Raw genomic sequence first — 15,693 nt, 5'->3', positions numbered from 1 at the left:
CCGTTTAGACTGCCAGAGTCTCGCTGGTGCCATCTGGAGATTGGCAAGTGGATCAGTGGCTGCTTGGGTATTCCTGAGGTGGCGGCATGGGGTTCCGGCTGGGTGGGCACGTGGTGGAGTGTGTGTGAGTGTGAGTGACAGAGGTGGGCAGGGACAGAGGGACGAGGGTAGAAAGCAGTCATCCAATGCCTAGTGATTGAATATTGAATGTGTGAGCTGGGAGCAGCCTCCTCTCCCAGCCCAGCCTGCTCAGCTCTCAGCTCAGCAAGACAGCAGACAGCAGGGAGTGGGAGACCAATGAACAGCAATCACAGCAATCTATTTGATTTGACCAAGTTTAGGGAGGTGTTGAGACTGACAGCAAGGTTGTTCAGAATAGGAAAAGTTTCAAAGCCACTGATAGCATGGCTAGTCAAGGTGTTAAGGCTGTGGGTCCCAAATGCCTCTCTCTATGTGAATATTATATTAGATGGTAATTATTCATGTGCTTGTCTCTTTAAAGAACTCCTGGAGAAGACTCGGAGGAAGGAAAATGAGATGAGAAGTCTTCAGGTGAGCCAGAAACCCATGTTGGCCTTGCTCCTCTGTCTGAACAATGTAGCCTGCTGTCCAGGGCCACAACACACAGACTCACCCTCAGACAGAGTACCCTGTTATAGTACTAGTACTGCCTCCTCTTTCTCTCTTCTATTAAACATCACTACACACCATCCCCAATCCAGCTATAACGTCCTAAACCCCATGGCAGTCCTGTCCAGTCACACAGTGTGTTTTCCATTTTCTCCTCAAAGTGGTGTGTGTGTACTGGGGCCCATCTGTGTCTGTACGTGTGTGTGTACTGGGGCCCATCTGTGTCTGTACGTGTGTGTGCACCTGCTATAATTAATCAGTCCCCTCGGACCCAGCCAGGCCTTTAATTAAGAAGAATGAGGAGTCGAGTTCAACCACACACTGCTGCCACCCAACAGCCAGCGCAGTCGCAGGACGGGGGGAGGAAGGAGGGAGGGAGGGAATCTAGCAGGTGTGGGGATGGATGAGTGACAGGCCGATAAGATGCATCGCATCACTTATGCATCATTAGAGAACCAACATCACTCAGGAGCCAGATGAGAGGGAGGAGAGAGAGGAGCGTGTTCTCCACAGCTTCTTCTGTTCCGTCCCCTGTTGCTTGTTTATTGGCAATACACACGCCGTGCTGACTCACTGTTTAGTGGTTTAAGCTTTGACACGCTTTCAGTCACTCATACACGTCTCTTGGTCATTAAACAATAAGTAACTGAGGTTCTTGTCTTCACAGGATCGTATCTTGGATCTGGAGATGGTAAGATTTGATTGTTTATACACTACATGACCAAAAGTATGTGGACAGCTGCTCGCCGAACATCTCATTCCAAAATCATGGGCATTAATATGGAGTTGGTCCCCCCTATGCTGTTATAACAGCCTCCACTCTTATGGGAAGGCTTTCCACTAGATGTTGGAACATTGCTGCTATAACAGTCTCCACTCTTATGGGAAGGCTTTCCACCAGATGTTGGAACATTGCTGCTATAACAGTCTCCACTCTTATGGGAAGGCTTTCCACTAGATGTTGGAACATTGCTGCGGGGACTTGCTTTCATTCAGCATTATTGAGGTCGGGCACTGATGTTGGATGATTAGGCCTGGATCGTAGTCGTCTTTCCAAGTCCTCCCAAAGCAGGCCAGTCAAATTCTTCCACACCGATCTCAACCAACCATTTCTGTAGGGACCTCGCTTTATGCATGGGGCATTGTCATGCTGAAACAGGAAAGGACCTTTCCCAAACTGTTGCCACAAAGTTGGAAGCACAGAATTGTCTAAAATGTAATTGTATGCTGTAGCATTAAGATTTCCCTTCACTAGAACTAAGGTGCCTATTACGCACCATGAAAAACAGCCCCAGACCATTATTCCTCTTCCACCAAACTTTACAGTTGGCACTATGCATTGGGGCAGGTAGCATTCTCCTGGCGTCCGCCAAAGCAGATTCGTCCGTTGGACTGCCAGATGGTGAAGCGTGATTCATCACTCCACAGAACGCGTTTCCACTACTCCAGAGTCCAATAGCGGCGAGTTTACACCACTCCAGCCGACGCTTGGCATTGCGCATGGTAATCTTTGGCCTGTGTGTGACTGCTCGGCCATGGAAACCCATTTTTTGAAGCTGACTTTGCTTCCAGACTCAGTTTGGAACTCTAGTAAGTGTTGCACTACACTTCAGCACCCGGCGGTCCCGTTCTGTGAACTTGTGTGGCCTAACACTTCGCAGCTGAGCCGTTGTTGCTCCTAGACTTTTCCACTTCACAATAACAGCACTTACAGTTGACCGGGACAGCTCTTGCAGGGCAGAAATTTGACAGACTGACTTGTTGGAAAGGTGGCATCCTATGACAGTGCCACGTTGAAAGTCACTGAGCTCTTCAGTAAGGCCATTCTACTGAGTGTGTGACAGATATATGGCTTCCCTCTTGATAGCTTCATGGACTCAAACTAGAGAAGGTTATTTGTAAACTCTGACTCCTAAGTTGAAGATGGTAAATTGTTAGTGATTGTTTTTATAGAAGCGCTGAGCATCATTCAATCCCCATAAAGCTAACATGATCAGGTATATGTAAGGACCATTAGACACTGACTAGGGTCCACTGACTCAACAACAAACATTGACCCCAGGCAGGAGAATGTAAACACCCCACCTCAAACATCCTTTATCACCCGCTCCATGTCACGTCAACCCAAACCGACAGACACATTCGTTAGGGATATGGAAAGGCCGTATTGACCTAAGAGTATTTATGGGCTGTGAAGCTATGAAGCGATCTGTGTTCTCTCTCTATCCATCACAATTGTGTGTCGCGGCCAGCGGCCTCGACTTCAATTAGCTTTAATTTTAAAAAACTGCGAAGCCCATCCATTCAGATCATTCCTGCTTACTGCTACACCACTGTGGCACAGGGTATCGACCTGTGTTTGTATGTACAGTGCATTTGGAAAGTATTCAGACCCCTTTTCCACATTTTGTTAACGTTTTAGCCTTATTCTAAAACGGATTCAATAAAAATGGTTCCTCATCAATCTACACACAATACCCCATAATGACTAACAGAAAACAGGTTTTTAGAATTTTTTAGCAAATTTATTTAAAAAAAAAACAGTACCTTATTTACGTGAGCATTCAGAAACCTTTGCTATAAGACTCGAAATTGAGCTCGGGTGCATACTTTTTCGATTGATCATCCTTGAGATGTTTCTACAACTTGATTGGAGTGAACCTGTAATAAATTCAATTCAGGATTTGGAAAGGCACAGTAGCCTAGTGGTTAGAGCGTTGGACCAGTAACCGGAAGGTTGCAAGTTCAAACCCCCGAGCTGACAAGGTACAATTCTGTCGTTCTGCCCCTGAACAGGCAGTTAACCCACTGTTCCTAGGCCGTCATTGAAAATAAGAATTTGTTCTTAACTGACTTGCCGAGTTAAATAAAGGTAAAATAAAATAAACACCTGTCTATATATATATATAAAGGTCCCACAATTGACAGTGCATGTTAGAGCCAAACCCTGATGAGAAGAACGCGAGAAACTCCCCAAATACACGTGCAGCCAAGCTTGTAGCGCCATACCCAAGACGACTCCAGGCTGCAATCGCTGCCAAAGGTGCTTTAGCAAAGTACTGAGTAAAGGGTCTGAATACTTATGGAAATGTCATATTTCCTTCTTTTTTAAATATACATTTGCAGAAATTTCTCAACCAGTATTTGCTTTGTCATTGCGGTGTGTAGATTGATGAGGGGAAAAGACTACTTAATCAATTTAGAATAAGGCTGTAACATAACAAAATGTAGAAAAAGTCAAGGGGTCTGAATACTTTCCGAATGCACTCTACAGCATGTGTGTGCATACCGTAGCTGATTCATCAGGCAGTGAGCGGGGTTTCACGTTTACATTACTACCGCGGCGATCAGCGGAGCAGTCTGTGTAATGTTCTCCAACAGCCCCAGCTCTTTAATGTCACAAAAACATACAGGCCCGAGTCCCAAATGGCACCCTACTCTCTACATAGTGTACTACTTGTCAAAAGTAGTGTACTATATAGGGGATAGTGTGTCATTTGGGACGAAGCCGCAGTCTGAATAGAATGGAATTACAATACAGACCTGTCTGTCTAATATGATGTGGCAATAATAATACAACCCTAGATGACAATTGCTTTTTGTTTTGTCTTCGTATAACGGATTGTCAGTGGAGCTACTTCGATTGTCATCTTGCAAGTGCTGTCTATTTGTAGACCTATGCCTTCAAAGAATTCATACCCCTTGACTTATTCCACATTTTGTTGTGTTACAGCCTGAATTTAAAATGGATTCATTATATTTTTTTTAAAAATCACCCATCTACACACAAATACCAAATAATGGCAATATGAAAACATGTTTTTAGAACAAATTGATGGAAAATGAAATGCGTAGGTATTCACACCCCTGAGTCAAACTTTGTAGAAGCCCCTTTGGCAGCGATTACAGCTGTCAGAGTCTTTCTGTGTAAGTCTCTTAAGAGCTTTCCACAGCTAGATTGTGCAACATTTGCCTATTATTCTTTTCAAGATTCTGCAAGCTCTGTCCAAATTGGTTGTTGATCATTGCTAGACAACCATTTTCAGGTCTTACCATAGATTTATATTATTAGATTTAAGTCAAAACTGCCACTCAGGAACATTCATTGTCTTCTTGGTAAGCAACTCCAGTGTAGATTTGGCCTTGTGTTTTAGATTAGTGTCTGGTGGAAAGCAGACTGAACCAGGTTTTCCTCTAGGATTTTGCTTGTGCTTAGCCCCATTCCGTGTATTTTTATCTTGAAAAACTCCCCAGTCCTTAACGACTACAAGCATACTCATGAAATGATGCAGCCACCACAATGTTTGAAAATATGGAGAGTCGTACTCATTCATGTTTTGGATTTGCCCCAAACATAACACAGGACAAAAAGTGAATTGCTTTGCCACATTTTTTTGCAGTATTACTTTAGTTCCTTGTTACAAACATGATGCATGTTTTGTAATATTATTTATTCTGTACAGGCTTCTTTTTCACTCTGTCATTTAGGTTATCATTGTGGAGTAACTACAATGTTGTTGATCCATCCTCAGTATTCTCCTATCACAGCCATTATACTCTAAACTGTTTTAAAGTCACCATTGGCCTCATGGTGAAATATCTGAGCAGTTTCCTTCATCTGGCAACTGAGTTAGGGAGGATGCCTGTATCTTTGTAGTGACTGGGTGTATTGATACACCATCCAAAGTGTAATTAAAAACTTCACCATGCTCCAAGGGATATTCAATATCTGCAATTTCTTTTTACCCATCTACCAGTAGGTTCCCTTTGTGGGGCATTGGAAAGCCTCCCTGGTCTTTGTATGTGTGGGGTACAGAGATGAGGTAGTCATTAAAAAATCATGTTAAACACTATTATTGCACACAGAGTGAGTCCATGCAACTTATTATGTGACCTGTTAAGCACATAGAAACTCCTGAACTTATTTAGACTTGCCAGAACAAAGGGGTTGAATACTTATTGACTCAAGACATTTCAGTTTTTCATTTTTAATTCATTTGTAAAAATGTCCCAAAAACATAATTCCACTTTGACATTGTGGGATATTATGTGTAGGCCAGTGACCAAACATCTCAATTTAATCCATGTTAAATTCAGGCTGTAACACAACAACGTGTGGAAAAAGTCAAGGGATGTGAATCCTTTCTGAAGCCACTGTGCATGTACTGTGTCGGAAATATATACCAGCACACTGCACTTTCCTAGTATCACTAGTTCATTTAAGCCCACTTATAGCAGCCTACTGCCGTGCCCACTTATAGCAGCCTACTGCCGTGCCCACTTATAGCAGCCTACTGCCGTGCCCACCTATAGCAGCCTACTGCCGTGCCCACCTATAGCAGCCTACTGCCGTGCCCACCTATAGCAGCCTACTGCCATGCCCACTTATAGCAGCCTACTGCCGTGCCCACTTATAGCAGCCTACTGCCGTGCCCACCTATAGCAGCCTACTGCCGTGCCCACCTATAGCAGCCTACTGCCGTGCCCACTTATAGCAGCCTACTGCCGTGCCCACTTATAGCAGCCTACTGCCGTGCCCACTTATAGCAGCCTACTGCCGTGCCCACTTATAGCAGCCTACTGCCGTGCCCACTTATAGCAGCCTACTGCCGTGCCCACTTATAGCAGCCTACTGCCGTGCCCACTTATAGCAGCCTACTGCCGTGCCCACTTATAGCAGCCTACTGCCGTTGTCAGAGCTTTTTTAGGACATTGTGTGACAGTACAATAAGGCCTTTTGAATTGACATAAATAGTAGTTGGATACAGCACCTTGCTGTGTTGTATTGTGGGTAAAGCTCATGTGCAGTATATTAACCTCCTTGTATTCCTTTATCTATTCAGAGCACCAGGCTGGCGGTGGATCACCTGGAATCAGTCCCTGAGAAGCTGTGTCTCCTGGACAACTTCAAAGACCTGGAGGTGAGGCTCACTGGGGAGACCTGGGATGTACTGAATGTATGGGTTGTTCCACGAAATGAGGGCCTTTTGGGGAGACCTGGGATGTACTGAATATATGGGTTGTTCCACGAAATGAGGGCCTTTTGCATCCCTTTTGATATTTTAAGTAGAAATTGTGCACAAATATTGAATTTTAAAGTTTGTTATATTAAATGAAGTGCCCTTTAATATAGACCACATGGAAAATTCCATAAATCTGATATGAAAAAAAGCTCGCTAAAATGACAAAATTATTTTTGAAGCCTTTTATCTTCTTACCCAGATTCAGATGAACTTGTGGAAACAATTTTCCTTCACACTGGACACAGAGACATACAAATGGTGTCCATGAGTTCATCTGACTCTAGGGAAATAGATAAATGGCTTCATTGCCAAAATCCCGATGTATCCCTTCGAGGTTAACCCTGTTACGTGAACTGAACTCTCATTTTAATATGGTGAAACTATTCCTTTTGAAGTATTTTTTTTTCTCTCCCAAAAGAGACATTGAACACCTCATAGTGAAATCATAGTGTAAATACTGGTTCTATTCTTTTTGGCCATTTTCTCATGTTTTGTGGTGGGAAACTGAGCGAGTCAAGCACAACACGTCAACCCTTTTACCCATAGATAGACATGCTAGAATTTGTTTTCGCAATTTACATTTCTTTGTGAAGCTTACATTCAATTGCCCCCTCCCTGTTGCACACAACAAGCTTCCATGGCTGATTTTAAAATGTAGTCATCAACCCTGTTACTTTCTGTAGGACTTATTCAGCACTTATTATAGTCATTATTTTATTTAACCTCTTGACATGAGGGCAAAAAGTGTTTTTGGTTTTTGACAGAATGTTAAAATGAGGAAATCAAACTTTTCCACCAAGTTAGACGACTGAAACGGCATCTAATTGGTGGAACGACCCATATGTCTAGAAGGGAGACCTGCGGCCTGGGTCTCTCTATGTGTTTGATCTCTTCTGAATCTTAATGACACCAACCTAGGTGACTATCTCCATGTTGTTTATATATATAGGAGTCTCAGCGGCAGAAGGAGGTGGTGGAACAACGTTACATTAAATACAAAGAGATCGTTGGAGTCCTGCAGCACCAGCTGGATGAGTCCAAACGACAGATACAGGAGTGCAGGGTACTTGACTACATTACCCACAGTGCACTCTATGTATATGCTACATCAAATATCAGCTTTATGATACCTAGAAGCCCAAAACGAGACTTTGCCACTCTGCAACACTTGGCCTGTTGAAAGAGTACTTTGTACTCTTACTCCCAGAGCCATCCAGCCTATGACACCTTCTGAGTACACTGGTGTATCGTTGGTCCACAACTGGCATTTGCATTTAATATGAATATTCCAAGCCAATGTTGGCAAACATAACTGACAGAGTGAGACGGAGGGTAGTAACTTCCAATCAGTCCTAATCATCATATTTATCTTCTCAAGCGGCCAACAGAGAAACATCATTGCATTGTTGACAGCAGATTGCCATCAGTGTGTCTATTCCGCCCGCACAGCAGCCACACACACACACACACAGCAGCCACATCGAAGCCACTTCTTAAAGTGCATTAATCTGTCAGACGACTCTGCTGCGACGCCAAACGACTCCCGTGTTGATCCATAAGTGCTGATTGCATTAGTGCCTAATAGCACGGCGCCCACCAGGAGTTCATTTAAAGAAAGTAGAATAAAGAAAAGTCTTCATCTACTTAGCTTTCACTTTGATTGCAGTTAGTGCAATCTGTTTCAGTACAGAATTCTGATAGTGTCTGTTCTCATTTAACTCTGGTCCTGGGGACCCACAGGATGAACACAGACCGGAGCTTTTTTGCAGCCCAGCATTTTAACACCTGATCAACTAATCAAAAGCTCGAAGACGAGTTGCTTAGTTTAATCCGTCGTGCTGGACTGGAACAAAACCCCGGCCGCCCTGTTGGCTCACCCAGGACAAAGACTGAAAGAGCACTGCTTGGAATACATTTCACATAAGGTTGGATGTTATGCCAGTTTGCAGTGTGTGTACTCAAGACTGTACCCTCTTCCAGGATGACAGGTTGGACGCTACAACGCAGAGCATTCGATTGACTGCTCTCTCCTCCTCCATAAGAGACCCTAGCTCTCTCCTCACCAGCTCCATGCTCACTGACCCCACGTGTGAGTACACAGCCGCAATGTTCACCTCTCGACGAGTGCAATGATTGTGATGTGTGGTTGTTTTACCTACTTCAGCCGACTGCGCTGATTGTAAGCGCGCCTGCTAAATCACTCAGATATGTCTCAGACTCTAATGTGAAGAAGCATTTTTTGTTTAGCTTTTTTTTTGCAACAAAAAATGTAAAACATGACTCTTAATAGGTTGTGCTCAGTGTTGTAACTCCTCCCTTTCTCCCTGTGGTCCTTAGCTCCACACAAACACCTGGCCTCTCCAGACTGCACCCTGGACTATAGCCGTTCTCTGAACCGCCGAGCCTCTCCTGCTGTCAACGGGGCCCACCCTCACTCCATCTCCGACCACCGCAACAGTAACACATAGTGCCTACCATCAGGGATTCACACTGGTTACATGCATGTATTCATCTACAAGCTTTTCATTATAGAGTTGGATAGAGGGCTCACACGGAAGTGCGTTTTAACATGGGCATAGAGGCGATTATAGCAAAGATAGTGGTGGGCCCTCTTTTTAACTCTATGCCTTACTTGACAGTACAATCGACACCCATCTCTATGCAGTACCGTGGTTGCAAAGCATCACCACAACAGTCTTCCGTCAATACCTCAAAGAAAAAAACAGCCAACCCTTCCCAAGCTGCGTGACTAGCAGCCAACCTAGAAAACAGCTAGCGTGAAGCCAAGCATACACACTAAGTGCGATTGTGATAAGAAAAGCAGGGTTAAACCTAGTGGAAGGTTCATAGCACATAGCTTGGGGTATCTTATAAGAGAACCACCAAATTTAGCACTGTGAAAGACGATTGCAGCTTTCTTTATAAACTGATATTTATGAAGATTTTCCATTGAATGTTACTTTGTGCAAAGAAAGCAGGCACAGCTTAAAGAAGACATGAAGTTTGACTGAAAATAGATTGAAAAAGCAGCCATAAAGCCAACGGAGGTCAACATTCCAACAGGTCATACTAACGTTACATTTGTATACGTATTTCAACACTCAAAACACTTCTCTGAAAAACACTGTTTTAAGCCCCAATGTTTACCTTTTTGTGACAGGTTTTGTACTCTGCTGTTATCATGCCAATGTGTTTCATCTGAACAGATTAGACGTGATGATTATATTTATGCTGACATTCTGTGAAAGTTGTGCTGCCTTTCTAACTTCATGTAGCCTATGCATTAACAATATATTATTATTCTTTTCAACAGTTTGTTTTTATGTGCAGTGTTTTTACCACTACCGTCTTCTTTTTATCACTTGTGAAGAAGAAAAATGCCAATAAGCACAATATATGTATATTTTTATGAAATGTAGACAAGAATATATGCAATAAACAAATCTCCACAGATCTGTAAGGATCGTTTCCTCTGAGCCCTGGTCTCATCCATTTCAAAATGAAGTGTTGTTTCCTTAGGCTCCTAAGTCTCTATGGTATGTCAATCACTGTTGCCTTGGTCCATCTGTTGAGAAAATGACTCGTAGCATGAGCTTATGTTTGGAGGTTTATATGGCCACTCCCAGCCTTATTTCAGCTTCAATTTACATTTACCAAATGCATCTGTACTTCAGAAGAGCCGATACATATCTGCTGTACAGTGAAAACGAGTCGCTAGAAAGTTCCGTATCCTTTCAATTTCGAGTTATTGTATTAATGTCCTATGTTCTGCACATAAGATTTCACACCTCGGACCACATGTAGCTATGCTGTCTCTTTCCCTCAGGGACTTTCGTAGCAGCCTCATCCTCAGCCTTTCAAAGCTGAATACTGTACTTTCATATATTGCGGTCTCTGTAAACTTCACTGATGAATATCTTTGTCGATCAAAAGTTCTCTACGGTGCCTTTGGAAAGTATTCAGAACTTCTTGACTTTTTCCACATTTTGTTACTGTTACAGCCTTATTTTAAGATATAATCAATTGTTTTTTCCCCTCAATCTATACACAATACCCCATAATGACAAAGCAAAACTGGTTTTTAGAAATGTGTGCAAATTTATTACAAATAAAAAAACTGAAATACCACATTTACATTTACATACAGTACCAGTCAAAGGTTTGGACACATCTACTCATTCAAGGGTTTTTCTTTATTTGTACTATTTATACATTGTAGAATAATAGTGAAGACATCAAAACCATGAAATAACACATGGAATCATGTAGTAACCAAAAACAAATCAAAATCTATTTTATATTTGAGATTCTTCAAAGTAGCCACCCTTTGCTTTGATGACAACTTTGCACACTCTTGGCATCCTCTCAACCAGCTTCACCTGGAATGCTTTTCCAACCGTCTTGAAGGAGTTCCAACATATGCTTAGCACCTGGCTGCTTTTCCTTCACTCCAACTCATCCCAAACCATCTCAATTGGGTTGAGGTCGGGTGATTGTGGAGGCCAGGTCATCTGATGCAGCACTTTCCTTCTTGGTCAAATAGCCCTTACACAGCCTGGAGGTGTGTTGGATCATTGTCTTGTTGATTGGATGGCGTATCACTGCAGAATGCTGTAGTAGCCATGCTGGTTAAGTGTGCCTTGAATTCTAAATAAATCACTGACAGTGTCACCAGCAAAGCACCATCACCCCTCCTCCATGCTTCAGGGTGGGAACCACACATGTGGAGATCATCCGTTCACCTACTCTGCATCTCACAAAGACAGCGGTTGGAACCAAAAATATCACATTCGGACTCATCAGAGCAGGTTTCATCAAGGATATCTCTGTACTTTGCGCCGTTCATCTTTCCCTCGATCCTGACTAGTCTCCCAGTCCCTGCCGCTGAAAAACATCCCCACAGAATGATGCTGCCACCACCATGCTTCACCATAGGGATGGTGCAGGTTTTCCTCCAGACGTGACGCTTGCCATTCAGGCCAAAGAGTTTAATCTTGGTTTCATCAGACCAGAGTATCTTGCTTCTCATGGTCATAGTCCTCTAGGTGCCTTTTGGCAAACTCCAAGCGGGCTGTCATGTGCCTTTTACTGAGGAGTGGCTTCCATCGGGCCACTCAACTATAAAGGCCTGATTGGTAGAGTGCTGCAGAGATAGTTCTGGAAGGTTATCCCATCTACACAGAGGAACTCTGGAACTCTGTCAGAATGACCATCAGGTTCTTGGTCACCTCCCTGAACAAGGCCTTTCTCTCCAAATTGCTCAGTTTGGCCAGGCGGCCAGCTCTAGGGAGGGACTTCTTCCATTTAAGAATGATGGAGGCCTGGTGGTTCAGAACTTCTTCCATTTAAGAATGATGGAGGCCACTGTGTTTTTGGGGACCTTCAATGCTGCAAACATTTTGTGGTACCCTTCCCCAGATCTGTGCCTCGTCACAACCCTGACTCGGAACTACAGACAATTTCTTCAACCTAATGGTTTGGTTTTTGCTCTGACATGCACTGTCAACTCTGGGACCTTATATAGACAGGTGTGCCTTTCCAAATCATGTCCAATCAATTTAATTTACCACAGGTGGACTCTAATCAAGTAAAAACATCTCAAGGCTGATCAATGGAAACAGGATGCACCTGAGCTCAATGTCAAGTCTCATAGCAAAGGGTCTGAATACTTATATAAGGTATTTCTGTTTTTATTTGTAATACATTTGCACAAATGTATAAAACCTGTTTTCACTTTGTCATTATGGGGTGTTGTGTATAGATTGAGGATTTTACATTTTTATTTAATCCATTTTAGGATAAGGCTGTAACAAAGAAATTGAAAAAAAGTCAAGGGGTCTGAATATGTTCTGAATCCACTGTAAATGGACTGAACTGTTATATAATTCATATTCATGTTTTAAATTGAACAACAGGCCTTGGCTATGAATATTCTGAGGCTGTAGGTCCATAACCTACAGTTAAAATAATTTTGCAGTCTTCTGTTACCGTTGAGTGGTGAAGATTGACCGATGTCCAGTGTATTGGTCTTTTCTGAAGATCTTACAAACCCTTCCAAAAGTACTTTCCTCTCAATTACATTACTTAGTTTTTAGTTTTTTTTTTAGGTCTTAGGCCAAGTACATTGAATCCTCCTGTGAAATGACTGGACAGGAGAGAGCTCTTTTGGAAGATTCTAACACTTTTGATCTATCATGGGGTTGTTTTGTAAAGTTATTATCTGTAATAATCATTTTTGTATTGATTTTATTTTCAGCACAGAGATAACAGAATATTACTCCGCATAACACCAAACTGAAGAATGAATTAAACATATTCCCCTTTATGATATTCTACACAGCTAACAGTTCTTGGGAGATCGTTTTTTTGATGTTACCCGTAATGTTACACGTCCAGTTTTCCGTAGATTAGTTTCTATCTGTAGGCAGGTTTCCATTGACCCAGGATTATTGGGACGTGTAATGGAAATGACAGATACAGTGTCTTCAGGAAGTATTCATAACCAATGATTTATTACACATGTTGTGTTATAGCCTGAATACAAAATATATACAGTTGAAGTTCGGAAGTTCACATACACTTATTTTGGAGTCATTCAAAATAGTTTTTTCAACCACTCCACAAATTCATTGTTAAACTAGTTTTGGCAAGTCAGTTAGAACATCTACTTTGTGCATGACACAAGTAATTTTTCCAACAATTGTTTACAGACAGATTATTTAACTTATAATTCACTGTGTTACAATTCCAGTGGGTCAGAAGTTTACATACTGTACACTAAATTGACTGTGCCTTTAAACTGCTTGGAAAATTCCATAAAATGATATGGCTTTAGAAGCTTCTGATAGGCTAATTGACATAATTTGAGGCAATTGGAGGTGTACCTATTGGAGGTGCAAGTATTAACACCATGGGACCACACAGCCGTCATACCGCTCAGGAAGGAGATGCGTTCTGTCTCCTAGAGATGAATGTACTTTGGTGCGGAAAGTGCAAATCAATCCCAGAACAACAGCAATGAACCTTGTGAAGATGCTGGAGGAAACCGGTACAAAGTCTATATCCACAATAAAACGAGTCCTATATCGTCATAACCTGAAAAGCCGCTCAGCAAGGAAGAAGCCACTGGTCACAAATGGGTCTTCCAAATGGACAATGACCCCAAGCATACTTCCAAAGTTGTGTCAAAATGGCTTAAGGACAACAAAGTCAAGGTATTGGAGTGGCCATCACAAAGCCCTGACCTCAAACCTATAGAATATTTGTGGGAAGAACTGAAAAAGTGTGTGAGCAAGGAGACCTCCAAACCTGACACCAGCTCTGTCAGGAGGAATGGGCCAAAATTCACCCAACTTATTGTGGGAAGCTTGTGGAAGGCTACCTGAAACATTTGACCTAAGTTAAACAATTTAAAGGCAATACACTCAGTTAGTATTTGGTAGCATGTAAACTTCTGACCCACTGGGAATGTGATGAAAGAAATAAAAGCTGAAATAAATCATCCTCTCTACTATTATTCTGACATTTCACATTCTTAAAATAAAGTGGTGATCCTAACTGACCTAAGACAGGGAATGTTTACTATGATTAATTTTCAGGAATTGTGAAAATCTGAGTTTAAATGTATTTGGCTAAAGTGTATGTAATCTTCCGACTTCAACTGTAAATAAATACAAAAATCAACCATCTACACACAATACCCCATTTTCACAAAGCGAAAACAAGTTTTTAGATTTTTTGTGTGTGTAGTCAAAGTGAAATACAGAACTAACTAATTTACATAGGAATTCACACCTCTATGACACTCCAAATTGAACTCGGTGCCTCCAATTTCCTTTGATCACCCTTGAGATGTCACTACAACTTGATTGGAGTGCACCTGTGGCCAATTCAATTGTTTGGACATTATTTAGAAAGAAACACACCTGTCTATATAAGGTCCCACAGTTGATGTGCAGAAACTACACAATGAAGTCCAAGGAACTGTCTGTAGATCTCTGAGATAGAATTGTGACGAGGCATATATGTGAGGAAGGGTATGAAACCATTTCTAGAGTGTTTCCAAGAGCACAGTGGTCTCCATCATTGGTAAATGGAACAAATATGAACCTATCCAGACTCTACATAGAGCTGGCCGTCCCATCAAACTGAGGAACCGAGCAAGAAGGATCTTAGTCAGGGAGGTGACCAAGAGCCCAATGACCACTGACAAAACTACAGAGATTGGAGAGATTGGAGAACCTGCCAGAAGGACAACAGTCTCTACAGAACTTCACCGATCTGGGCTTTATCGGAGAGTGGCCAGACGGATGCTACTCCTGAGAAAAAGGCACACGTGAAAGACAGATCATAAGGCAAAAGATTCTGTGGTCTGATGAGACAAAAATGTAAAACTTTGGCCTGAATGCAAACCAGGCGATGCTCATCACCTATCAGTCTGTAACACAACAACATGTGGAATAAGTCAATGGGTGTGAATACTTTCTGAAGGCCCTGTATCGGATTACTGTTCTAAATTCCAACATTTGTTTCTGTTCGGCTGGGGTGGATTTGTCTTATGTCTATCTTCCTCTATTGCAACAAACGATGATAAACTAAATAAATTATGATTGCTGAATCATTTTGAAGGTATGTGGGGCACGGGATGTTATTATGCAACTATAAAGCTCTACTCCACATTTAATCCTAAATACCTACAGCTTGAAAATTATTTTGTTCAACTATTAAAAAAAATATGTTTCTTTGCAGGACAAGGATTAGGATTAGCCAATTATTGCATTATATCAATGCTGGGTTTCAAGGCTACCTGAGACATGACACAGATAGGTGGGAGGGTATATAGGCTGTCCCCAATTTATTCATGCGCAATTTGCCTAAATGGGTAATGGAAACACTTCACTGCTACATTTTTATTTTACACTGTAGATGTTTTGGTAGGTGTGACATCATTACGTCCAGCTGTTTTTATTGACACTTGATAGTTCATTGGAAATGCACCCTAACAGGAAAATGTCTTGTATTTTTATTACACCTTTTTCGT

At 42.1% G+C, this 15,693-nt stretch overlaps 1 protein-coding gene across 2 annotated transcripts in view; it reads left to right on the top strand.

Moving 5' to 3' along the window:
- cep128 (centrosomal protein 128) overlaps positions 1 to 10,129 on the top strand; it is a 49,515-nt gene extending 39,386 nt beyond the window's left edge. For both annotated transcript variants that reach the window (XM_020496745.2, XM_020496746.2), the window contains exons 20-25: positions 503 to 552; positions 1,298 to 1,321; positions 6,474 to 6,551; positions 7,603 to 7,716; positions 8,634 to 8,742; positions 8,991 to 10,129. In XM_020496745.2, coding sequence (XP_020352334.1) covers positions 503 to 552; positions 1,298 to 1,321; positions 6,474 to 6,551; positions 7,603 to 7,716; positions 8,634 to 8,742; positions 8,991 to 9,121 — 506 coding nt within the window. In that variant the 3' untranslated portion in view covers positions 9,122 to 10,129. The remainder of the gene's footprint in view (positions 1 to 502; positions 553 to 1,297; positions 1,322 to 6,473; positions 6,552 to 7,602; positions 7,717 to 8,633; positions 8,743 to 8,990) is intronic.
- Positions 10,130 to 15,693: the final 5,564 nt, after the last annotated feature.

The sequence above is a fragment of the Oncorhynchus kisutch genome, linkage group LG12 (genome assembly GCF_002021735.2).
Source record: "Oncorhynchus kisutch isolate 150728-3 linkage group LG12, Okis_V2, whole genome shotgun sequence".
NCBI classification, from domain to species: domain Eukaryota; kingdom Metazoa; phylum Chordata; class Actinopteri; order Salmoniformes; family Salmonidae; genus Oncorhynchus; species Oncorhynchus kisutch.
This window is presented reverse-complemented; position numbering and strand designations above follow the sequence as displayed.